Raw genomic sequence first — 26,197 nt, 5'->3', positions numbered from 1 at the left:
GGTATTTTTCTTCTTGTATCAGAAAGTTGTTAAGCATTGGTAGGTTTGAAAAGGGTTTTCATGATCAGGATCGAACTATTGAAGAAGATAAGTAGCAGCCAGAGTTTCTTGGTGCTCTGGAATACACGAAAAGTGAACCAGTTGTCTCTTTGTACTTTTCAGAGGAAATCTAACCATATAAGAGCTCTTTTATTTGCTACTCAAGTGTTTTAGTGATAGTAAAGTTGTTCTACCAGCAAAAAGAAATTTATCTTTTTTTTTTTTAAATCCCATGAAGCTCAAGAAATTGAGGAAATAGTAAATACTCTTTGTTTTTAATCAAATTTTTTCATTTTACCTTATTTTCTTTTTTTAAAGCTTTTTTATTTTTAAAACATATGCAAAGATTTTAATTCACCCTTGCAAAACTTTTTGTTGTGGTTTCTTTTTTCTCCCTCTCTTCCTCCACCCCTTTTCCTAGATCACAAGTAATCCAATATGTGTTAAACTTGTGCAATTCTTCTATAGATGTTTCCATAATTATGCTGCACAAGAAAAATCAGACCAAAAGGGAGAAAAATGAGAAAAAAAAATGCAAGCAAACAACAACAAAAACAGTAAAAATACTATGTTGTGATTAATTCAGTCCCCACAGTCCTTTCTGGATTCAGATGGCTCTCTCTATCACAAGACCATTGGAACTGGCCTGAATTATCTCACTGCTGAAAAGAACTTTTTAAAAAATATATAGAAAATTTTCCCCTTTCTCAATGAGCATTTTTAACAGTTTTTTTACTTCATTTTTTTTTCCCAATTGAAAATGTTTTTCTTATGTTTAAACTTCGGTTAGCCCTCAATTATTAATAATAATGTGGGAAACAGGGATATTATGAATTAAAATCCATAAGTGAAATCAAACCCTCATTTTAGTCATTAAATTCTGCTTCCAACTATAATTTTATCAGTGGTTAACATAGTAAATCATCTGATTTGAGTTTCTTCTTTCCCTCTACCCCCTTCCTTTTGGGGGGAAGTGCTAATAAAAAGTGAAAAGTCCATAAAAGGGACTTGTAAGAGTGTGAGCATATGCCCATAATGAGTTTGCTTTAATTATTTATAATACTCTTTTAAAAGAAAAGGTATTCATTAATGCATTGATATTTTCGTGTATTCCTTTATATCCATTGTTAGCCTTTGGGTTCTGTGAATATAAAGAGCCTGAATCTACCCTCCGTGCCCTTCGGTTATTACATGATCTTCAGATTGGTGAGAAGAAGCTCCTAGTTAAAGTTGATGCGAAGACTAAGGCACAGTTAGATGAATGGAAAGCGAAGAGGAAAGCGTCCAATGGGGTATGTGTCTCAGTGAGTCACTCCAGTAGGTCAGCTGTCCTGTTTGGAGTAAAATGTTTCTTTTCTTGAAATTCTTATGTAGGGCTTCAATAGGTCATATTGATCTATCTATAGTTATGACCAAAATACATACTTGTAAAAAAAAAAAAAAAAGTATGCAGATATTTTAAATATTGTATCCATCCTTAGTGGGTGGACGACTTTTGGTTTGCTTGTTCCAGGTTGGGATGAAGGTAGGAAGGGGAGGCTGGACAGTGTTAACTTTCCAGAGAAAAATTGGTACAGACTATTCCAAACAGAACTAATTCAATAAGACATCCTTGTAAGTAAGTACGAATTATAATTAAATCTACACAATTAGAAGGAATTGGTCCTCCCCTTTTAGAAGTACAAGGTTCTAAAAATGTGAATTGCTGTAGTTGTTATTTATACTTATTATTACTGCTACTTGTCTGACTTAAATTATCAACCTTACCAGGTAAGTAGGTGGAAGACCTATTCAAGGGCATTTAAAGGTACCCTAAGAAGTGGGGGTATTGAATGGAGGATTTTACTTGAAGATAGGGGGGAAATATTTTTCCACCGGTCCAAAATTTAAACATTTAGTTCTTTCATTTTACTTCATTTTTGATAATAGATGTGATGCTGTTGTGTGTTTTACCATCTTGGCTACAATCTTTTACCCAGCCTTATAAATATGTATTTTTTGCTCACCAAAATTAGTCAACCTGTAAATAATGCTTTAGCTCACTAATCTTTGTATATAACTTGCCTGTTAGGAGTAATATACTTTGTATATTACTACCATTTTTCCATTAATCAGCTAAGAAAATAAGAATGTTCTGCATGGAGCAAGTGGGCTCAGGATTTCTCCACAGATTTGTCTGTTGTTCTATATCTACTACTAGCTTTTCTCTCTCAGTCCATGGCATGTGGAAATGAGTTCCTTGTATGACTTAACTAAGGCAAAAATGTTGTTTGGCCATGAAAGTATTTGACTGAGTCTAATTTTCAAAACATCAGTGTATACTATATATAAAACCACAAATCTTAAGGAAATCATTTATTTTTAGATATATTTGAGCAAAGCTAATTACCTTTCATTGGAGCCATGTCTATTAGCATACATATAATGGCTAAAAATTAGTAAGGGACATTCTCCCCCTGTTCAAGTTATTAGAAAATATGTGGTTTGTATCTTTGTGTTTATCACAACACTTTACATGGATGCTCAGCAAATACTAGTCTAATTAATAATCATTATTGATTTTTAGTTGTAGATTTAGACCCTCAGCTAGTTACAGCCTTTTGAATGCTGAAGGTAGAACTACATGGTTCCTGCCTTTTTTTTTTTTTTTTTTTTCCCTTTTAAAGCAAATTTATCTTATCAAACTACATGAGGATATGAGTTGTTGAGCATGAGACACTATGATCAAAGTGTTTATTCAGGAACACCATCATGGCTTTTGGTTACTGTAAACCACCAGTGTAATGCAGATAAATTGATTTCTACTTGATACTTTTAAAAAACAACAGTACAGTAGACATAATTTGTTTTATGTTTATCCCACTTATCACTTCTTCCTCACCAAGTTTTGAGGATTCTGTGACAAATGGAAAATTTAATACTGAGAGCATTCTCCAAATTGTTAATATTTTGAAAACATAACTAATTGAATAAGCATTAATTTTTGTACAACACAAATCAGATTGTCCTTAACAGTAGGTTAAAAATTGAAACAAATGTAATTCAAGTGCAAAGATTAGGGAAGTTTTAGGGACAAGTTTTTTTTGTTGTTGTTGTTTGTTTGTTTTTAATAAAAGGAAGTGTTAAATAACTAGGCCTATCTTGAAGAACAATCTTGAAATAACTCTGGGAAATATTGATTTTTATTGGAGAAACAATAGAATAGGTAGATTTTAAAAGTGAGCTTTAAACAATATCTTTTCAGAAATATGGAGATTTTGGTTTAAAAAAAAAAAAGCTTTATAGTTTACCTAACTTTTAAGAAAGAAAACATGGGGATCTGTGTTGTAGAAATTTTCTTTCTTTATTTTTCTTTCTTTCTTTTATATATATATACACACACACACACACACACACACACACACAAGCTTTGTGAATTGATCATCTTGAGATTTGATTTTTTTTTTTTTTTTTTTGTGGTAGGCTAGGACCTAGCATTCTTAAGTATTAAAAGGGAAAAGGAGTGGGAAGAAAATGACAAGATGAAAAAATTCTAAACATTAAGCCATATTAAGTCATAGCCTAGTTTTGCTAAGTTGATAACAAAAATAGTGCTGCATACAAGGACTCCCAGACAAGTGTTTTGGAGAAAACACTGGGTTTTACCAACTCTTGCTTCAAAATAAATTTCACTTTCTAGGTTGGTGATTTTTCTGAATTTGCCTTGTTTCCCAAGAATGCCAGGCCAGAGACTACAAATGATGACGATGAAGCCTTAGATGAAGAAACAAAAAGAAGAGATCAGATCATTAAAGGGGCCATTGAAGTGTTAATACGGGAATACTCCAGCGAGCTCAATGCCCCCTCCCAGGAATCTGACTCTCACCCCAGGAAGAAGAAAAAGGAAAAGAAGGAGGACGTATGTGTTATTGATTTCGGACAAAACAGATTTATTTCTTCAATTTACTTTTTATGATCTCTGTTATCTTATACAGTTGCTCTAATTTCAAACTTCTGATGGGAAAAGAAACTGACTAGTGTTTATATCAGAATTTAGTAAGCTTTTATTGCTTTATTTCGATAATACCATAGGAAGTTGGCTTCCTAATTTTTGTGACCACAAATTTCATATTTTTGTCATAGAAATACACCAGCATGGAGGCTTATGCCTATGTATGGGGTCACCCTTCTAGTTCTGTTTTTTAAAAAATTGTGTCATGAAGGGTAAACCAATAACTGATAATGTGCAAAGTAAGTTTTTCTGTTATGGGGGCTGGCCCTAAAGATCTTAGAATGGAGATTACCTCACTTTGCCTTATCCCCTTTTCATGGTTGTTTTTTTCTCTGCTCCAAGCGGGAAACCAGGTCTCATTCACTGAGGATCTTCACTCACCTTTAATTTTCAGCTGCCTTTCCTTTAGAAACCTTGCCTCATTCCCCTCCATGGACAATAATGCTGTTGAACATCTATCTAGCTGGAGGAATTTGAAAGAGCAGCGCAAGATGAAACACTCCTCCCCAGGGTCTTGAGTGTCACATCCCTACTTTGTTCTCTACTTAAGTTAGTCTGAGGAATAGGAAATCCAGGTTGAAAAGGAAATATTCAGGTCTTTTCCTACCCTTTTCTTTGGGCATACTGTTGAGAAACGTTGAATGAAAATAACTATCTACTTTTATGGGAAATACTTTATATGCATGAATAGTATTTTATGCCATTTTAGAAGCATTGTAAAACCTTTATAATGTGATTATTTACCAAGTCACACTTAAGGTTTATGTTATTCTTTGGATTTCAGTTCCTTGCAGATGATCTTGAACAGTTTTCTATGTGGCTAAATGCCTTCATTTTCCTTGGTCAGTTCTTTCCGATCCAGCCTTAAACAGGGCAGATATAATGGAGAGCTACTAGGCCCTAGTGTGCTGGTCCCTGGGTTCTCTCAAAGACCCAGTGGAAGCGGGACTGTTGGGTTGACTCCCTTAGCACGTCTTCCCTTAATGGGGAGGGAGAAAAATACTCAAAAGCTTCCGCAGTTTGCTTGGGTTGGGAGGGAAAGAAAGAAAACCTGCCATATGGAAAGAATTATGGGAGAACTTTGCTTATGTCAGGACCACTGTTTCCTGGAGGGGGATCAGGAGAAAAAGTTCTGCTTAATTGTTAGTCACTGAGTCCCTCCCTGTTCCATTGAATGAGGGGGGTGGGATTGTGGGAGGGGGAGGTGTGGAGAGTGAGTGAAGTCTTATTTTTTAGTATCAAATAACTTTGACAAGGAAATGATATCACAGCAATACAGTATTGCTTACAGTACAAACATACAGAACATTGTTTTTCAGAGTAGTGTGAACTCTATTTTTAAAAAAAAAAATCTTCGTGGATTTTTCCGCAGATTTTCCGCAGATTTCCAGTGGCCCCACTGATCCCTTATCCACTCATCACCAAGGTTCGTTTACATTGTAGGCTTTGACAATGACTATATTTACTGCTAGTTGCCAGATTTGTGACTCTTGTCCATCTGATTTTTCACTCATTAACATCAGATTGTCAGGTTTGATACTGCAGAAGGGCTTTTTTTTTTCTCTTACAAGACTGGTACAAAACCTCTAACCTTCGACTTTTCTCTTGTCTTTTTGTATTGATGTTGATTGACCTTCATTTTTTCCCTCCTGTCCCCCTTGTCTTTTAGGAAGACATAAACGCTATAGAAATGGAAGAAGACAAAAGAGACCTGATATCACGAGAGATCAGTAAATTCAGAGACACACACAAGGTAGTATTCTTGTTTTTGCAATTGATACAAACTAGACTTTTTGCAGAATCCAAAAAGAAAAAAAAGACCACTTAAAATCAACATTACATAGAATTCATTAAAAATGCTATTTATATTAGGTCTAGTACATAGTTAGAAAACAAGAATCACAGCAGTACCACATTAAAGTGGTCCTGTACATTTTGTTTAGTTCTTTCAGTTATTTAATGATTGCTCTGCAGTCATTTCATTTTAATATGAATAAAGAATATTTGTTTTCCATAAATTTCAACCTAAACATCAGGTTCAGGATTTATAACAATTCAAGGGGGCAGCAGGATAACATCCACTATAGTGTATTTCTGTGGGCAATTGTGTAGTTTAATCAGAAGAAAACAGTTTGATTTAGAGCTAAATTTAAGGGTTATTATTTACGTAGATTTAATTTGAGAGGGGGAAAATTTTAAAAATAGGTCAGTGGTTACCAGACTTACCAAAATTTAGATGCATGGAAGAACTGTAAATTCCCATAAAGCTAATCTATTCATTGACCCCCACCATTATGATAGAGATCATATGGTGACTAATGCAAGATGAAACTCTCAGCTTGGAAAGTAACAAGGAATAGGATGTAAGTATGAGCTTCTGTTTTTTATTATATTTATGGATGCCCCCTCAGAAAAATATGCAAAGGGGTAACTGGCTTGGAAATGAATATTTGTGTATAGTAAATCCCTTTTATAAGCCTTGCCTACAAAAGCTTCTCAATGTTAGCGCATCTGTGAATGTTTTCTGGTTTTGAAGGTGATGCTTATGGACCATGAAAAGCAAATTCTGCATGAAATGTATTTTAATGTTTAAGTGGTAAGATGGTACTAGCTTTTCCCCTAGGACTGAGTAGCCAGTAACTCACCAGTAAAATGTTAATAAGTGTTTTTTTCTTGGCATAGTCATGTTGTGGGGTTTTTTTTTCCTTCAAAATTCAAAGTTAGAATTTGGTGAAATGGTTTAACCCCATAAATCCAAGTCATCTGTTGTGTCTAGCCCTACCTCACTTTTGCATTACTTCATTCAGTAATTACGAATATGACTAGAAACATATAATTTTTTTTCTCCCAAAATTAATTTTGGGAATGAAAAAGTGGGGAAATAAGAGTCTTTTTTGGCAAAGTTCAGCATTCAAGTTTGGGGACCAAGTAAGAGTGAAAATGTTATTAGAAGTGTGTGTGTGGTTTCCCTCTTCCCTTCCCCTCCCCTTTTTTGTCATCATTAATTTATTCAGTAAGCCCTGTCATGTCAGTAGCATATTAATGATAAAATCATGTGGTTAAAAAATCAATCTAAAATATATATGCTTCAGAGTTTGAGAAGCTGTCAGGCACATTACTGCCTTAGACATATTTCATTGGGGACTATTTTGGACTTCCAAAAAGATTAAATAGTTGTTCCTTTATTTGGGTGGTATGGTTAAAGGGGTCTTTTGGAACATCAGTGACAAAGTAATGAGCACAGTGAACCTTTGCATGTTTTGGTATGAGTTTATTAAATAAGCACAGACTGTCAGGGTAATCAGCGTGGCAGGGGGCGTCCATTTACAGCACGGACGAGTCTGAAGAGAACACAAGGTAAGATTGATGATTCTTTTACCTCTCCTTTTCTGTTCCTTTCCTACATCTGTGTTTCTGTTCCTAGCCCCATTTCATTTTTCTTTAGACCTTTTATCTTATAGAAATACATTAGATAAATACCTTTTGTAAATTAGATTTATCTGTTCTTCCATTGGCTTTGCAAGAAGAAAACTTTTGAAATGAGTCCTTAAAAAACTAAGCCTAATTTACATAAGCCAAAAGATACACTAAAGAAAGAATTAGTACACTGAATAAAGTGTGCTTTGAGGAGAAAAATCCAGGAATGCTACCAAAGAAATTACTATTGGAACAGCTAAAATAATCTGTAAGTATTCCTCCTCTCAGTATTTAAACACATTTCTTTATATATAAGTATATGAAATTGAGGTAAGTTTACTTTCAAAGTTTTCATGTAGCCTAGCCCCATCTTTTAAATTAAGATGATATTAGGAACTTTTAAAGGATGAATTTCTTTGCCCCTTTAAATAGGATTTCAGTTTTGTTCGTCTCTGTCAGCTTTCTGCCATTTTTATTCTCTTCCTTTTGTAATCTCAATGTATTCGGTGCTGAGTTTGCCTGTATTTCACATTAAATACAGGCTAGCACAGTAGCTGGATAGATTGATCCCTTGTGAATTAGCTTTATTTCATAATTCTCTGTCAGTTCTCTGATCCATGGACAAGAGGGAAGAGTGTCTAGCAGGTAAGATTGCTTTTTAAAGTTTTTAAATGCTTTACATGATGAAGAAAAGAAAAATGCACATTTGTTGTTGAAGTTTTCATTTCATTGCAGTGGCACTAAACATGGAGCCAAAGGGATAAACGTGGTTATTTTTTTTTTTGTTGTTGTTGTTGTTTTTTTGTTTGTTTGTTTGTTTGTTTTTTTTGTTTTGTTTTGTTTTGTTTTGTTTTTTTTTTTGTTGTTGTTTGTTTTGTTTTGATTTTTTGGGTTTTTTTTTTTTGTTTGTTTTTGTTTTTGTTTTTGTTTTTCCTGTTTGGGGTTTTTTTCTGCTGAGTATATGTAAAAACCGTGTGGTGCACTGGCAATCTGTCAGGTTGACAAACTTTGTCTTTGTTATTTGGTTTATTTGTGAACCATGTACTTGCTCTTCCTCCCAGAAACATAGCTTATAGGCAAGGTTAATCCAGTGTTGGCGGTCCATGTCCTAGCACAGAATCTGTAAGTTAACACACAACAATTGCTTCCAAGGATGGATTTGTCATTATCTTGATGTATTTTTATTGTCTTATAGGAATTCTGGGCATAGATATGTTGCTTTGCTTTTTATTTTATTAAATGGAAAATACAGTTTATAGACATTTCAATAAAACTGTAGCAAATAACCTTTTTTTAGCCTCTGTTTGAAATAAGTGATTTCCAACCTTTTTGATACTTGGTGGGCTGTCCATCTTGTAGGTGGGAATAAAGTAGATAATAGTATACAGCTCTTGCCTGGATGTAGTTAGATAGCTTTCTGGTGGGTGGGAAGACCAGAGTACAGTAAAGTATTCTGGTTGATTTGTGCTGATATTCACGATTTATTTCCATTCTTTTCCAAAGCCTCCACATTATTCATTTTTTGGGGGGGTCGGGAGTTCTTTGGGGTTACAATTCCTATTTTCCAGTTTTCAAACTGCTTTATAGTTATTTGCACAAAATACAGTTGTAGTCAAGTGCTGTGTAATTCATTGTATTTCTGGAGACTTTTGTCTCAAGCTTTGAACCACCATGCTTTTTGTTTGCAGTGTAGCCATTACATACTTACTGAAAGGCCGGCCACACGCATACAATCTCCCAGCATCCAAGGTTGGAGATTGCTGGTCTATTTTAGAGTCTATGCTTTTGCACGAATTCTAGTCTTGTGATTGCTGCACTTTGATTTATCATTTATAAGATATAAAGTTAACATGTTAAATATCTAATGTTAAAGCACCATTGGTTTTGGTGCATCCATTCCCATATTGGGCGTTGCGCCGGGAAAAATCTTTTAACTGCAGCTGAAGAATTAATTCTGAAAGTTCTCTTATTGATTTTTAGAAACTGGAAGAAGAGAAAGGCAAAAAGGAAAAAGAGAGACAGGAAATTGAAAAAGAACGGAGAGAAAGAGAGAGGGAACGTGAAAGGGAACGAGAAAGGCGAGAACGGGAACGAGAAAGGGAAAGAGAACGTGAACGAGAAAAGGAGAAGGAACGGGAGCGGGAACGAGAGCGGGATAGGGACCGAGACCGGACAAAAGAGAGAGACCGAGACCGGGATAGAGAGAGAGACCGAGACCGAGACCGGGAAAGAAGCTCAGACCGCAATAAAGATCGGAGTCGATCACGGTAAGTGCAAAGGATTCCTCAGCACTGGTGGGTGTTTTCCTGATGCCATGAATGAAAGGCACATTGGGTTCATCATTTTTGTTTTAATTTCTTTTCTCTTGTTTATTTAGAGCTTGGGTTAATAATTTCTAAGTCATAGATTTGATCTCCTAAGAGGGGTAGTTAAGTTCACAGCAAGAGAAGAGTCTTAAAAAATTTTTTTTCAATAGTATTTTGTTTTTCCAAATACATGAAAAGATAGCTTTCAACATTTGTTTTTATAAAACTTTGTGTTCCAAATTTTTGTCTTTCTCTTCCTTACATCTCTCATTCCTTTCCTCTCCCCAAGACAGCAAGCAATCTGATAACAGATTAAATATGTGCAATTCTTTTAAACATATTTCCATGTTTGTTGTGTTGTGTAAGAAAAATCAGACCAGAAGGAAGAAAACCATGAGAAAAAAAATTAACAGCAAGAAAAGAGGTGAAAATACTATGCTTCCATCTATTCAGTCTCCATAATTTTCTTTCTGGATATAATAGGCATTTTCCATCCCAAGGCTATTGGAATTGCCTTGAATCCCCCCATTTTTTAACAGAAACAAGTGTGTTCCAGTTGATCATCACACAATCTAGTTCTTACTCTGTACAGTGTTCTTGGTTTTGCAGCAGCAAGATGTACTATTATATAACTATAAACTCATCTTTAGTCTGACTGTATTTTTAATATATCACATGTATATAGTTGGTTATAAGGTGGATTTAGTAGTCATGCACCATCGCTTCTAGCTCTGCAAAAGGCTCAGGGCAGCTGTCACAATGCTGATCAGCTTGTCATGCCTTAGTAATGAAGTACCTCCATATTATATATGTGCATCTGTATGTTCATATGTATATAGGTACACACAAACATATAATAACCATTTGATAGAATTTTTGCCTCACCTTTTTTTCTACCATATTCCTAGTGCTTTGATGGTCACAAACTAGAGAATAAGCTTTCATCTCAGGTACTACATTTTAACACAAAATTTTTCATAAGAGGTGATTAGAACAAAGACAGCTAACTATCTTATTCCATTTAGGGCACTTGTTACTGCTTAGCTACTGTTGTTTGTCCTTCGTTCTCAAAGAGGACTATGATATCTGGCAGGTGATGACATGCAAGTGAAGTGGTTTAGTGAGGGATTGCTGTACAGAGTCATCTATTTCACTTTTTCCTCCAGAGCCATCTAGGTCCAGTGGCAAGATATAGATCAAGATGACTGTAAATGACCTTGAATGAAATGGGAGGCCTTGGTTTTTTTAAGCTAAAGTCTTCAACAGGTCTCAGTTTGATTGAGGCTGCACCCATTCATTGATTAAGGTTAGGTAGGAATGGAGGCAAAGAATACTGGCTTAGTGTGTGCTGGTATAAAAATAGGTAGGTAAGTATTAGTTCCTGAGGTATTAAATTTGTTATCTTGTAATCATAAATTTTAAAAGCTAAAATGGATCTTAACAGTAATCTATGAGAATTCTTTGTTTCACCGATGAAGAAGCTTGAGAAGTTGACTTATCTAATTTTGGATATGTGACCACATATATACCTCATTAGTGAAAGCCTGGACAAATTCAAATTTCTTGATTTTTACTTCTGTGCTCTCTTCATTATTATCTCTCATATTTTAACAGCATATTAAAATTTTTTTAAACCTGATTTCAGGGAATTCTATAAACAGTTAATCCTAAGAAAGTAACTTCTTTGATCCCCTTTCCTTGATAGAAAGTTAATCCCTTTGACAAAAGAACTGAATACTATCCTGTTTAAGTTAATTTAATTGAACAAGCATTTATTAAATATTTACCTTTTATAAGGCAGGGATGTGTTATAGATAGGAAAAGAGAGGTTAATTACAGCTGAGCTTTTGTTTCTTTTTCCCCACCGTCAATAGCAATTACTTTTCTGTTGACTACAGCTCAACACTTCAAGTAGTCCAATTATGGAATAAATAAAAGTTAAGGTACACAAATCAAATCTTTTAAAATGCATAAACCATGTCTGCAAATACCTGTGATTCTGAAATAGGGGATGAAAGTGATTTCTGTGTGTTACATCCCCACTTTGTTCAACTTTCCTTTTATACTATAGAGATTATCTATTAGCTCTTTTTCCTATATCTGTATAAAAACATATGAATTTAATTTAGATGGATCCATGTAGTGTCAAAGGTGAGTCACTTGAGACTCAACAAAGGTACCATGCATCTTCCTGACATCTGGTTATTTAGCTTTTTTTTTTTTTTTTTTTAATACCCAGCTTCATAGGAATAAGAATGTACTTTCTAACAAGAAACTAATTTTTGACAGGCTTCCAATATGGTAAACAATCCGGTTATAATTTAAAATTGGTAGCAATTTTTTCTTGTGGCATTAGAAAGAAGTATTTCCTACCATTTCATTAATCTAAATTACAGCTTATTTTTCGTGACTGTCATAGTGTGACTTTAAGCTACTAAGTATTTATGAGAAATAATATATAGTTGCTGATTACTTTTTAAAATGCTACTTTTAGTATCTTTGGAAAGCTAGGATTTAAGGAGATCTACAGAACTTTTTAGCTATGCTTTCTGTTTGAGGCATAAGTAGTTCACTTAGATGGGAAAGTTGTGATCTTTTTAGATTTCTATAGTGTTTAAAAAAAAAAAACTAAGATGTTTACATATTGAGATATTTTGATTAATTATATTCAGAATTAACCAGAACTTCCATCTCCCCATAAGCCATTATTGATGAAGTTCTTTTACATTAAACTTAGTTGTTTTAGTGTATTAAGTTATCTACTTTTGATAATTTCATACCTCATTTGATGGTTAGAATAATTATCAAGTCTATCCTATTGCTACAATGAAGTTTAAAAAAAATAAGATAAACTGAAAGAATGTTTATTGGTTTTATTAAATTTCAGGAAGGGGATGGGGAGAGGGTGTGGTTTGTTTTTATTGTCTGATTCTGTCTCCTAAAATAGGAGTATGCTGAAGTTTCTTCACTTTTACAATCTGACTTATTGACCATTTAAGTTGCTCATTTCTACTCTTCTACTCTATGGTTTATGTAGAAAATACCATCATTAAACTAATCATTATACTGTCTTCCAAATAGAGATATAATAAGTATCATTAGAGAATAGTGAAAAGAGGTCTGGATTTTAGGTTCTGACAAGATCTTGATTTAGGTTTCTTCTCTGTTCTTTACCAGCTTGGTGAACTTTCAGGCAAGTTATTTCTATTTTCTAAGCCTCCAGTTGATTTGTAAAATTATAGAAATGAAGTAGAGCAGTTGTGTCAAACTCAAATAGAAAACCACAAATTAACAATATCTATAGTTATGTTATAGTCCTAATTATTTTGTAAATGTAAAATTATTTACATTTCCCAATTACATTTTAATCTGGTTCAGGCCACACTCAGAGGGCTGGGAGTTTGACACTTCTGGAGGAGATGATCTCTAATACCCCATGTAGCTTTGAGTCGTATTATCTTAAATAGAGCTATTATAATACATTATCCAACTGGTTGGGATCTTCCATGTACAGTTTTACTGAGTAAGTTACTTTGTTCTCTTATACTCTTATCTACTTTTAATGTTTGATGTGAAATTATAATGCAATAGTGTGATACCTATTACCTCAGAATAAGGAAGACTTGTGTCTTAAGATCCTTTCCAAGTGATCTTTGACAAATCATTTAACCTCTCAGTGCCCAGGCAACTTGGGAAAAGTATAAGTTGGCAGAACTGTTGCAAATTTACATTGTTAGAAGCACTTTTCTCACAGGGACTTCCTTTACCCTGAATCAGTGAATCAGAGATCCATACCAAAAATGTCAAGTGAAATTCTTGGAATACCAAGATGAATGCTAATAGCATATTCATATTGATTAGAATATGATCCAGGAATGTAGCTCTTCCTCAGTATTATTGATGAAGTCAAGTAGTAAAAATAGATTCCATTAGAATTCCACCAGCTGTTTCTCCTAATTTAAACGATTCTACTATTAGGCTAGTTTTTAAAGAAATGAGAATGATTTTTTGTTACATGTTATGTAGAGAGAAGAGCAGAGATCGTGAACGAGAACGGGAGCGAGAAAGAGAAAGAGAACGGGAGCGTGAGCGGGAAAGAGAACGGGAACGAGAACGAGAGAGAGAAAGGGAACGAGAGAGAGAAAAAGACAAAAAAAGAGACCGAGAAGAGGATGAAGAAGATGCTTATGAACGGCGAAAGCTGGAAAGAAAATTACGGGAGAAGGAAGCTGCTTATCAAGAGGTAATGGGAGGAGTCAGGGCACTTTTTTCTTTCTGTTGCCAAGGGGTTCACTCTGTCACAGTCAAGGACAAGGTCACCTTTTTTTTTTTCTTTAATACTTCTGACATCTTCCTCTAGCGACTTAAGAATTGGGAGATAAGAGAACGGAAGAAAACTAGAGAATACGAGAAAGAGGCTGAAAGAGAAGAAGAGAGACGACGAGAAATGGTAAGCATCCGTGCCCAAGAACATTAAATAGGAGCTTCTGTCTAGTAAAGATTGATATGCCCATTTGGCATTTTTTATTCATTGTCAGGTTTGAGAAAAAATTCTGGTACAACAAAAGAGTTTGTGTGGTATCTTAGAATTCTTTAACTTCAGATGACACAGTATCCTTTTCTGGCTTTGGAATTGTTCATATCTCTTTTCTATTTACTTTTTTAATGCTGTGTAAGACAGTCATAAAAATATAGATGCTGTCTTGGATTTAAACTCACTTGATAATCTATAATCCCAAAGGATTTGTGATACATGGAACTTTTAAAGTAAAATGTTTTAAATTTTAAAAAAAGTTTTAATTTGTATTATTAATGTATTCCATGTGTTCTTTCTTTGCTGAAATTCTTTAACTTTTTTCTTTTTATTCTCCTCTTTGGAGAATATTCTTATAGTAATTCCACTTTTGTGTTTCCGTCTGTTATAGAGGTGATCCAAAAGTCTTAATGCAGTTTTTAAGTTATTGAAGTTTTAAAATAGCTACTTAGATTTTCATAACATAAACTTGGACTAAGATTTGTGGACTCCCTATACGTTAAATTTTAGGGAGAGGAATAAGAAATCAAAGTTTAAGTTCTGTTTTATTGATAAAATTAGTGGACTTTGCTTCCAAATGAATCTTTTACAGATGACTTTTATGTCCAGTATTGTATTGTATAACTAATTCACTATACTTCCAAAGATCTCCTTCCTAATAAAGTTAGAGTATATATTTAGAAATTTTGGACTGGTATCATATATGATTTTCATTTTGCTGATTGTCACCTTACATATTCTAGACTGAGTCAGAATTTAGAAAAATAAATGTAATTTATTTCGGTTTTATCAGAACTTTGATAATTGTAAAGGTTTTATTGTGTGTGTGTGTGTGTGTGATTTTTATTTTGAAGGCAAAAGAAGCCAAACGGCTAAAAGAATTCTTGGAAGATTATGATGATGACAGGGATGATCCTAAATATTATAGGTAAGTAAACTTCTTGAATAAGCATTATAGTTTTATCTATTTAGAAATTAATAAAAAATGAGCTTTGTTTCCCCGGGAAATCTAGGGTTGTATACAGACACCTCTGTCGCTAAAGTTTTGAAAAATTTGAGCATAGAAACCATGTGAAAAACTGTTGCCTGTCTATGGAGCCTGAAGCAGAATCTTCTCCCTATCCATAAAACAGGGGGACTTCTGTTGCATTGACAGCCTGTAATTCAGAGTTTTTGACAGATTTCTTAACACGTTTTATTGATACTTTTTGGTTTTTATATTACTTGCTGACACCTCAACCCAGGAACATCTCTGATACTGTGTACAAAATTACATATCTGTGGTCTCCCTCCTTGAAAGGAGGAAGGTGGCAGCCTTTCTAACGTCCTTCACCTGATTTCTGTTAATTGTAGCAAAATGGAAACGGTACAAGATTGTATTCCATAATGATGTGATGCATTTAAGTTTGATATGCATCATATTAATTGATGCAGGTAATGTTATGAAAACAAAAGCAGGAATGGTATAAGATTTAAGTAATTACTTCATTATATACTGTTCCCATTTTTTGTCCTGCAAAGCCCAAGGAAAAAATCTTCATCAATCAAATAAAGTTTTGAGAATTTTGTTAATAATAAGGTAACAGGTTTATGGTTGAGGCTATTCAAAACTGCTGGTAATTTTCATAATATTGGTATTCTGCCTTAGAATCAAAGAAGGGTAGAATTATGTTATATTCCCAGTCAGTTTGCCAAGAAATGGCCCTTCTCTCATTGATGATTGAAAATCATACTAGATATTGCTGTCTAACAATCATATTGGCTTTTTTCTTTCTTTCTTTTTTTTTTTTTTCTTTTTCTTTTTTTTTCTATAATATAGCTTAGCTTTAAGAAGAAATTCTATTCTTGGTGGTACTTTGTTGATGAATAAGTTTTTATTAATTGTGTTGTGACTCATTTAGATGTTTTAAGAGATATCAAAGAACTTTTAATCTGTGGCCTTTATTCTCAGGAATATAGCTTTTGTTTTTATTTGGAAAATAGGGTTATTTGGAAACATCCTTTCCATGGTTTGCTTATTAGCTTTCGGGGAAAAAAACCACTAATGCATTGAGATTCTTCTCTTTTATAGGGGTAGTGCACTTCAGAAAAGATTGCGTGACAGGGAAAAAGAAATGGAAGCAGATGAACGAGATAGGAAGAGAGAAAAGGAGGAATTAGAAGAAATAAGACAGCGTCTTCTGGCAGAAGGACATCCAGACCCAGATGCAGAGCTTCAAAGAGTAAGAAATAAACTGCAATATTTGAGAAAAGAAATATTTTAAGTGTTCTTTCACTAAGTGAAATCAACCAAGAAAAAATTCAGTTCCTGCTTGACAGCAATGGTGCATGTTGCATTCTTTGCAGTAATTAAAAATCATATTTTTGAAGTGATTTTGCAGAGAAAATTTGAAAACTTCTGTTATTCTTGGGATATCTTTATTTGTCATACCTTTAGCGTTTCCTATAAGTCATTTATATTATCTTATACATATAATATGATTTATTTTTATCTGTCATACCTGTTGTATTCATTATAGGTAGTTACTCTGTTAACTATATTCTTGGTAAGCAAGGACTGAGCATGAATAAATCAGTTGAGATGTCCTATTATAATGTATGGATCACTAAATTTAATACTTTTGGTCATTAATTTTCTTTATTTTTAAAAATTTTTACCCATTAATTTTCTAAATGAAAGTTTGAAAGCACTTGCTTTGTTCTCCTTTCAAAGACAACACACTAAAAACTTTGTTTTGTAACATTTTGTGTAATGCTTGGCATAGTTCTTTATGCAGCAGAGAAGGGATTCTCAGATTATCTAATACAGAAAATTATTACTTTTAAAAATTTCTTGTCTTAAATGTTCCATTGTTTGGGGGAGGAAAGAGAATTTGAATTCTAAACTGTTGCAATTCATTCTCATCAATCCATTTTTTACTTGGTTATATAGATGGAACAAGAAGCTGAAAGGCGTAGGCAACCACAAATAAAACAGGAGCCAGAGTCTGAGGAAGAGGAAGAAGAAAAGCAAGAGAAAGAAGAAAAACGGGAAGAGCCCATGGAAGAAGAAGAGGAACCAGAGCAAAAACCTTGTCTTAAACCCACCTTGAGACCCATCAGCTCAGCCCCATCAGTTTCATCTGCTAGTGGCAATGCAACCCCCAATACTCCTGGGGATGAATCTCCCTGTGGTATTATCATCCCCCATGAAAACTCACCTGATCAACAGCAACCTGAGGAACATAGGCCAAAAATAGGATTAAGTCTTAAGCTGGGTATGTTGGTATTTTTTGATCTCTTAGGATAAAGGATCTAAGAATTTAAGAGTTATCACTGCCACTTCTAAGTTTTATCCTAGGCTTAAAGAAGTAATTGGAGATTTTTAATTGATTTTTAATCAATTTTTAAATACATGGGTAAAATGCTTTTCTAATTCACTATTTTCATAGTTTTACTTAGGCATCTATATCAAATTCTGAGAAATGAAAAGTGTAATTATCTTGGATTTATGAATAGTAAAGTTTTTCTCAAGAGCAGGACTTCTTAACCTGGGGTTTTTGAATTTGATGTTTTAAATATTTTGATATAATTGGTTTCCTTTGTATTCATTTTTATTTTTTTTATTTGAGGATTGAGAAAGTATGCATAAACCTTTCCAGATAGCCAGTCCATCTCACAGCTCCACTATATTTGGATCTTACTCTAGGAATAGTGCAGGCTATGATAATATGCATTACTATTGAGAGAGGATAGTTTTATAAGATAGCATTTTTTTCTGGGAGTTTTACTAAATCATCCTTTTTCTTTAGGTGCTTCTAATAGTCCTGGCCAACCTAATGCTGTAAAGAGAAAGAAGCTCCCTGTGGATAGTGTCTTCAACAAATTTGAGGATGAAGACAGTGATGATGTGCCCCGGAAAAGGAAACTGGTTCCTTTAGATTATGGTGAAGATGATAAAAGTTCCACCAAAGGCACTGTTAACACAGAAGAAAAGCGCAAACATATCAAAAGTCTCATTGAGAAAATTCCGACAGCTAAACCTGAGCTTTTTGCATATCCCCTTGATTGGTCTATTGTAGATTCTGTGAGTTGCAATTTTATGTGGTTTATATCTGGCGTTAATCAGTTAAGGTCTTTGGTTTTGATTAGTGGAATTTGTAGAGAAGATCATATAGTTCCTATATGTTATACAAAATATATGCTTGTGACTATGGTGGTCAGATAAAATCTAGTACTTAAGCTTTTCAGTAGTTTTTCCACACCTTGTGAAGGGGAAGTGTATGTTTATACAACCATATCTGTTCTTACTGGGGAAGAAAAATAGATAACAGTATCAAAGATGTGATGTAATGGAAAATTATGTATTAAGCGCTTACTCTATGCCAAAAATTGGGGACACAAATTGAAAAGTGAAGCAGTTTCTTTTCTCAAAGAATTCACCAGCTCATTAGGGGACAAAGCATCATTAAGGAAGCTTCAGTTTCATGGCACATGGAAAGGCCAAGGAAGGGAACATCAATATCAGAGTATTAGTTCACAACCAATCATTGTTAGGATTGTAGTATACACAAAGTGAATAGTGGGTTGGGACTCTGGTCTATCTCCAGTGAAGGTGCTCCAGGGATAAAGGAAAATATCTAACCTAAGTGTAGTAGGTGTGGGGATTGAGGGCAGGGAAAGTTTGGGACAAGAGAATGGAATAGTTCCCCAGAGTGTATTGCTTCTAATGGGCAGTTATGATGGGCTGAAGCAAGGTACTCAATGAGTAACATTTCACCATTTCACAATACCATTGAGGGAAATGAAATTAAAGTGTAATAGTATTGTATGATGATTAATTATTACATAGTTGAATGAAAATCATGTATTTTATATTGAGGTACTATTGTTGTTGTGGTCCCATCTGCTAGTATTTATTCTATTATAAGTGGCATAACATAAGATGAAAATGCTGAAGCAATTCAAATAAACATTATCTCTTTTTAATGCAGACATTAATGGAACGTCGAATTAGACCATGGATTAATAAGAAAATCATAGAATATATAGGTGAAGAAGAAGCCACATTAGTTGATTTTGTTTGTTCTAAGGTTAGTGCTTTATTCTTTCATTCTCATATCAAGATTCCAAGGATCCAAGGTTTGTATTTTATATGAGATCTGTAAGAATTGCTCTGAGGGGCAGCCAGGTGGTACAGTGGAAAGAGTACCAGCCCTGGTATCAGAAAGTTCTGAGTTCAAATGCAGAGACACTTAATGCTTATTAGCAGTGTGACCTAGGCAAGTCACTTAACTCCAATTACCTCACCCCACAAAAAATTTTTTTGTTCTAATTGGAAAATTGACTACCTTGTAGTTAACTTAGTGATGTACTTCTCTGATATCATCAAGGCTGCCTTTTCAATTTCAGTAATATCTGTCCAAGCTTGTGCTCTGCCCTTGAGATCTCAGGGTCACCATTTTGTCAAAATAAGGCATTTGATAGGAATATCTGTATGTTGTGCAATCCTTCTCGGGCCACCAACACTCCAATCAGCACTTAAAAATGCATTTGCAACTATTTTTGCTTTTTTTTCCCTTGTGGTTTTTCCTTTCTGGATTCTTCTTTCATAACATGACTAAAGTAGAAATATGTTTAACATGATTTTTCATATATAACTTTTATTAGATTGCTTGCTCTCTTGGAGAGGGAAAAGGGAGGGAGAAAAATATGAAAACTTTATGTGTAATTTATTTACGTGTAATTATGGAAAAAAGATACTATTAAATGGGGGAAAATTCATGTACTACCAAGAATTAAAGCAAGCAGGATGATTGGAGACTATCTTGTCCCTTCTTTTTGTATGGTGGTGAGGAACAGGAAGCAGTGTGTGATTATAACATAGGCCTGGTCTACTTAACATTGCTTGTTGGAATGTTGCTGAGACATGGAGGTATAGTCTCTAATTGCAATTGAGAAACATTTTTCACTACAAAAATTGTTTGGATCTTCTATCATAAAACATCTGATTAAGGGTATATAACCATTCTTTTCTTTTTTTAATTAAAGTTTTTTATTTTCAGAACATATGTATGGATAATTTTTCAACATTGACTCATTATAAAATCTTGTGTTCCGAATTTTCCCCTCCTTCCACCCACCCCTTTCCCTAGACATTAAATAAACCACTATTTATTAAAAATGTATAACCATTCTTTTCAGACAAATGTTATTATTTTTTTCTAAAATTTTTATTTAGCAAAAATTCCCCCTGTCCCATCTTAATTTCTATCCTGAGTCCGTGTAAGTCTTCCTAGGTTTCTTTGAAACTGATGCCTTCATCATTTCTTACAGCACCATAGTAGTCCATTCATAAATGATAATTTTTTCAGCTTTTATTTATTTGATGGGCACTCCGTTAATTTTAAATCTGTTGTCCACTACAAAAACTGCTCAAAATATTTTTTGTACTCATAGTCCCTTTTCTCTTTTCTAATCTCTTTGGGATATAGACCTAGTAGTGGTTTCTCTAAGTTAAACAATCAATAAATGATTTTAAGTATCTGCTATATGCCAATATTAATCTTGTCCTTAGGATTAATAAGCAGTTTTATTTTGCATCAACAAGATACACTTCCTACAATAAAAGCACATCATTCTAAAATTGTGAGTAGTGGCATAAGGGGAAGATACTGTTATTTTTCCAACTGCCTCTTTAGATCATGAGAGCAAGATGGAGCAAGCCTGGACTTTTATTTTCATCTGTTGGTACTGTAAAATAAAAAAGATCAGCAAAATGAAGTTTGTTTTCGTGGTGTGTGTGGGTAAATAAACTATTTGAATCAATTGATGAAAGAAGTCAGTTTCAAAAAAACCTAGGAAGACTTATTTGAACAGATTCAGGATAAACTAAGCAGGAAAACAACTGATGGCCTTTATAGTTAAAGAATTACCGGGTAACCTGTTAATTGCTTAAGTGCCATATCTCCATCTGGAGATTTCCCATAGCTGGTCTTAATGGCTTAAAGATTTTTTATTTTTCTCCAGTTTGATCAGCTGGAGGTCTTAAAAGCTTAATTTTCTTATGAATAATGTATTTCCTTAATTATGAACATTTTTAAAATACTTAAGTGTAAATTTATGTTTTTAAAAGTATGCTGTTGTAAGTGGCATTTCAAGGAATACTAAGTGTTCATTTCTCATTTCTAGAGACTTCTTAAAATGAAGTATATTCATACTGGATGTTTTCCTTCATGAATGTTAATTATATCACCATTAAGCCCTGAACTAGAATCAGATAAGGAGGATAAAATCAAATACCTACCAAGTTAAATTCAATGGGAAACCATTTAAATTATTTTAGTATTTTTTAAAAATCACTAGCATTATCATCTTTTTCTGTTTCAAAAGTTTTCAGACTAAAGGATTTTTATTTCTTTCAGGTTATGGCTCATAGTTCACCACAAAGTATATTAGATGATGTTGCCATGGTAAGTTGAATTTTCTTATCTATAAATGTTTACTTTTCCCACAAAATTTCCATCTTTGAACATCATGTATATAATGAATTTCACTAATTGTTGACATGCTTTCTAAAAAGAAAGATTTTCTGTAAGCATCATTGCATATTACTATATATAGTCAGGGATTTTTTTTCTTAAATGTTAGTCATATTTGATACTAAGCCTGATCAAATTACTGATCCATAAAGTCATTATTATTGTTAGTGATTTACTATTTGTGTCTACATACACTATGACATGAGAAAACTCTCACAAGTCTCTGCCACCAGAACGTAGGCTCTGACACGTCTTGCCCTTGCCTGAACTAAGAGAGTTCAGAAAAAAAGAGGCTTCTTGCCAGGTTGGCCACAGGATAATGAATTTTGAGGGCACAAGCACTATCAGAGATGATTTATTAACTTATAAATGGGTTGAGGTTTGTCTCTATTGAAAGAGTACTCAAAGGGAATGAGAGTATAATTAAAAGTAGTAAAATATTAAAGTGCTGTAGATGATTTGTCCTGATATTAAAGTACTTAGGCAGTTTTCCTTTTTAAGTTATTGCTGGAAATGACATATTTCAGTGCATACTCCTTTAAAATTGTGATGGCCATCACTACTGAAGATGGTTGTGATTATTTGTTTTAATCAGATGTTGTGTTTTTTCTCTCCTACAGGTACTAGATGAAGAAGCAGAAGTTTTTATAGTCAAAATGTGGAGATTATTGATATATGAAACAGAAGCCAAGAAAATTGGTCTTGTGAAGTAAAACTGTTTTTACATTTAGGTTCCATTTCAAATTTTTTTCCCCTTTTCCGCCATTCAAAGGACTTTGAATTTTATCTGTCCTCAAAGACACTTGTGAGATCTGTAATTTTTTTTAATGTAGAAAATGTGAAAAAAAAAAATTTTGGTCCTCTGCTCTGTTAAGACCCCTCTGTTCTCCCTCGGTTATAGAGTTATCTGAATCCTACATTGGTTCTCTTTATAACTCACCAGGTACAATTACTGGTATGTTTTATAAGCTGCAGCTACTGTACAATGCCTCTCTGATAATCTTGTTCTGCTAATTTGTTCCTTGTAAATATTAAAGTGACTCCCTGGTTCTTTTGCAAAATTGCACTTAATGTTGAATTGTACCTGTTAGAAAACCAAGATAATCATTTTTTATTGCAAGAGTATCAGCCATCTTTTATACCTCCTTCCCATGCCCTTTTTAATTTAAAAATTGATCAAAAATGGCAAGTCCTGTTTAAGGTATAGAATTTAAATTAGAATGTAAGAATGTCAGGTGGGCAACCCACTCTTCTCTAAACTATGTATGTATGAGTGTGAGTGAATGTATGAATGTCTTCCTCTCCCCCCCCCCCCCCCATTTGTCTTAGGGCTGCCTTAAACATTTCATGATTCAGGATCCTAAAGGGAAAGTAGTGATATTGTGCCAACCTAAATGTCTTGGACAATTGAATTGTCAGTGTCCCAATGCATGGGATTTTATTATGGTGCAGCATTCTGTTGAACAGGATGGGGTTCCCCTGTTTATCTGGCTCCTTTAGCTTTTCTCTTAAGGGAAAATGAGTCATGCAGAGCTTTTTACATTTCTTTAGGCTGATCATTAATTTCTAGAACACATTATTTTTTACATTCATTGGCTTTAACTATTAATAGTTCCATTTAGTATCTCCTTGTAATGACCTCTCACTTAAAAAAAAATTATTTTAAGAAATGTTTTTCTTTAAAAAAAAAAAACAAAAGTTAAAGCCAATTTCAATGGCTTTTGGGGAGAAGTAGTACAATAGATTTGGGCATAACAGTTCAGAAAACAACATTTTGGCATCCATTTATTAGCATTTTTTGACCACTCTTGATTTTTCTTTTTTGACCACTCTTGATTCTCTCTCCTCCCCCTCTTTTTTAAATTGTAAGGAGACTATGGCTTACTTTTTTTTTTTTTTTTTTTTTTTTAATACATAAATGGAGACTTAGTCTTACCTCTTCTACATATCCAGGTTAAAAATATGATGATGTGCTGTCTTTACTGTAGGACATAACTTAACCAGGGAGTGAAACAGGTTGACCTGTTTAGAAGAGTATAACTGTGACCCTGTGTTACTAGATTTCTTTCATCTTGAGGGGACATTTGAAAACACTGTTCTTAACAAATGGGAACGTGAAAAGGTTCCACCATGTAAATATTTCGAATATTAAAAATGTATATATTTGATCTGGGGACTCAGATTCTTTCAGAGTCTTGTTAAATAAATGGCATCATGTTATAATTGTGTGGTGCAGACTAGAAAACTTAATTTGAAAATATGGGATGAGTTTGTGGGGTTTTCATGAACATTTTATGGGTATTTAGTAAAGATAGAAGCAATACCTTGTTTTGATTGGACCTTTACATGTGTGGAAATGCCTTTATTGTCATAATGATTTAAATTCTGATTTCTTAAAGAGTGAAAACTTAAGGAAGATATCCAATATTAATTGTTAATTTCAAAATAAGATCTCTAGAAAGGACTTTTCCTCTCTATTCTTTCTTCAACCTTTGTTTCATTTCAGTGATAGAAATTGTTTGGGTAATAATTATAACTATGTTCTCTTAATACCTCTTTAGACATTATATTGGAGAATTATTTATAGTTCATTTGGTCCAGTATGTCAGTTTCAAAATTTTATCTAGTATATTTGAAAGATCTTGTTTTTTAATCTACTTAAATTTGATTTTCATTTGTATCATTCTATTCAAGTTATATTTATCTTTCCTTTCCACACTTAATTGTGTATAATTGCCCTTACAGAAATGTTTGCTTCATATCCTTTGGAAAATTGGAAGTGGGGGGGAAAGCTGCACACATATGAAAAACATGAAAGATCTAGGGTTTTTAAACTGATAGTACAAAACTGAAAAGTTTTAGATAGAAACTTAAAAAGAAAAGTTTTTCAAAAAATGTCAACATTAAGAGACATATTTAGAGGTGTTTTTTTTTAATATATTATTTAACATGCTTTTATTTTGTGTGTGTATTTCATGTTTATTAGTGGGTTTTTTGTACTTACCAAGTATTTTTTTTTTTTCCCCATTACATGTAAAGATAATTTTCAACATTCTTTTGGGGGCTGGGCGCAAGGCATTTGGGGTTATGTAACTTGCCCAGGGTCACACAGCTAGTAAGGGTTAAGTATTTAAAGCTGTATTTGAACTCATGTCCTCTTGATTTCTTCTATTTACAGTGCTATCTAGCTGCCCCCACAGCATTCCTTTTTCCAAGATTTTGAGTTCCAAATTTCTTTTCCTTTCACCTTCTCAAGACAGGAAACAGTCTGTTACAGTTACATGTATAATCATTTAATATGCTTTTATAACTGGTACTATGTATTATTTTATTTGACACTGCTTACAAAGAAACATGCATGCAATTTCCTGTGAATTGGTTGAACTTCCTGGATTGTTTTCCTAATTAGAACATACATTCATCACTTCATGGATTTTTATCATAGTTGTATTATTTCCACATGAGGGTATTGTGAAATAATTATACTACTTTTAGTTAAGCAACTGTTATAGGAAATGTAGTATAACTTTTCTGTTTAATTGTAATTTTTGTCACCAATACCCTTTTCCCTCCTCTCGGCATCTAAAAAATTTAATTTTAAATATGCAATTTCTGAAAAAGCATATTTTGAAAAATTCCCTCAAATCCTTATTGTATTTCCTAGTTGAATTCCCAATGAAAGAAACCCTCAAACATTCAAAAGTAACAATAGTGAAGTGATTGTCACTGTAAATGAATCAAACTTTACTCTGTAATAGACTCATGTTCCTTAAAAGGAGGGTTTAATGCTGTATAAGTTAATATCAAATTTGTTTACTTGTTTTTCATCTTAATTTGTTTCATTTAAAGTCTTCATTAATATCTAGAAACTAGTAGTAATTGTGTATGATCACAGGACCATAGATCTAAATTTGGAAGATACCTCAGAGATTATCTAGTCTGGCTTCCTCTTTTTACCAGTGTGGGAACTCTGAGGTAGGAGATAGTGACTTTCTTGAGTTCATACAGATCATAAATGTTAGAAGTGAAATTTAAATCTAAATCTTCTGACCTCTGAGCTAATGGGGCTTCTGCTATACTTTGCTACTGGCTTAAACCTCTTTCTCAATTCAGTTCCCCAAATGGTTTACTTAGTGCCTTCCATTTTCCAGACAATGTTAGGATCTGTGGATAAAAAGACAAAAGTGAATGGAGCCTGTGCCAAATGAAGAGATGGAATATAGAGGCTGAGGAATAGTTGTCAGGCTAGTATGGCCACAAATTTTTTTCCTGCTTTGTATACTGTGCATTACTTTATACAAACCTCTTATGTTTCTTCTGAGTTCTTCATGTTGTTTCTCTCTCTTTGATTTAATATTTTTCCCCAGTTATATTTAAAACAATTTTTTTT

The 26,197-nt window shown here is 33.6% G+C and overlaps 1 protein-coding gene across 8 annotated transcripts in view; it reads left to right on the top strand.

The window, feature by feature from the left end:
* RBM25 (RNA binding motif protein 25) overlaps window positions 1-24,030 on the top strand; it is a 44,442-nt gene extending 20,412 nt beyond the window's left edge. For 3 of the 8 annotated variants that reach the window (XM_074290094.1, XM_074290095.1, XM_074290093.1), the window contains 13 exons: window positions 1,171-1,331; window positions 3,755-3,937; window positions 5,700-5,783; window positions 9,428-9,714; window positions 13,780-13,996; window positions 14,114-14,203; window positions 15,142-15,215; window positions 16,359-16,509; window positions 17,220-17,544; window positions 18,079-18,353; window positions 19,261-19,359; window positions 21,691-21,738; window positions 22,428-24,030. In XM_074290094.1, the coding sequence (XP_074146195.1) occupies window positions 1,171-1,331; window positions 3,755-3,937; window positions 5,700-5,783; window positions 9,428-9,714; window positions 13,780-13,996; window positions 14,114-14,203; window positions 15,142-15,215; window positions 16,359-16,509; window positions 17,220-17,544; window positions 18,079-18,353; window positions 19,261-19,359; window positions 21,691-21,738; window positions 22,428-22,520 (2,087 nt within the window). In that variant the 3' untranslated portion in view covers window positions 22,521-24,030. Of the gene's footprint in view, window positions 1-1,170; window positions 1,332-3,718; window positions 3,938-5,402; window positions 5,457-5,699; window positions 5,784-9,427; window positions 9,715-13,779; window positions 13,997-14,113; window positions 14,204-15,141; window positions 15,216-16,358; window positions 16,510-17,219; window positions 17,545-18,078; window positions 18,354-19,260; window positions 19,360-21,690; window positions 21,739-22,427 lie in introns of all 8 variants that reach the window. The other 5 variants (XM_074290091.1, XM_074290090.1, XM_074290089.1 and 2 more) reach the window with 3 other exon arrangements.
* The last annotated feature ends 2,167 nt before the right edge of the window (window positions 24,031-26,197 follow it).

The sequence above is a fragment of the Sminthopsis crassicaudata genome, chromosome 2, assembly GCF_048593235.1.
Source record: "Sminthopsis crassicaudata isolate SCR6 chromosome 2, ASM4859323v1, whole genome shotgun sequence".
Classification (NCBI taxonomy): domain Eukaryota; kingdom Metazoa; phylum Chordata; class Mammalia; order Dasyuromorphia; family Dasyuridae; genus Sminthopsis; species Sminthopsis crassicaudata.
The sequence above is the reverse complement of the archived record's forward strand: the minus strand, read 5'-3'. Positions and strand labels throughout refer to the sequence as shown.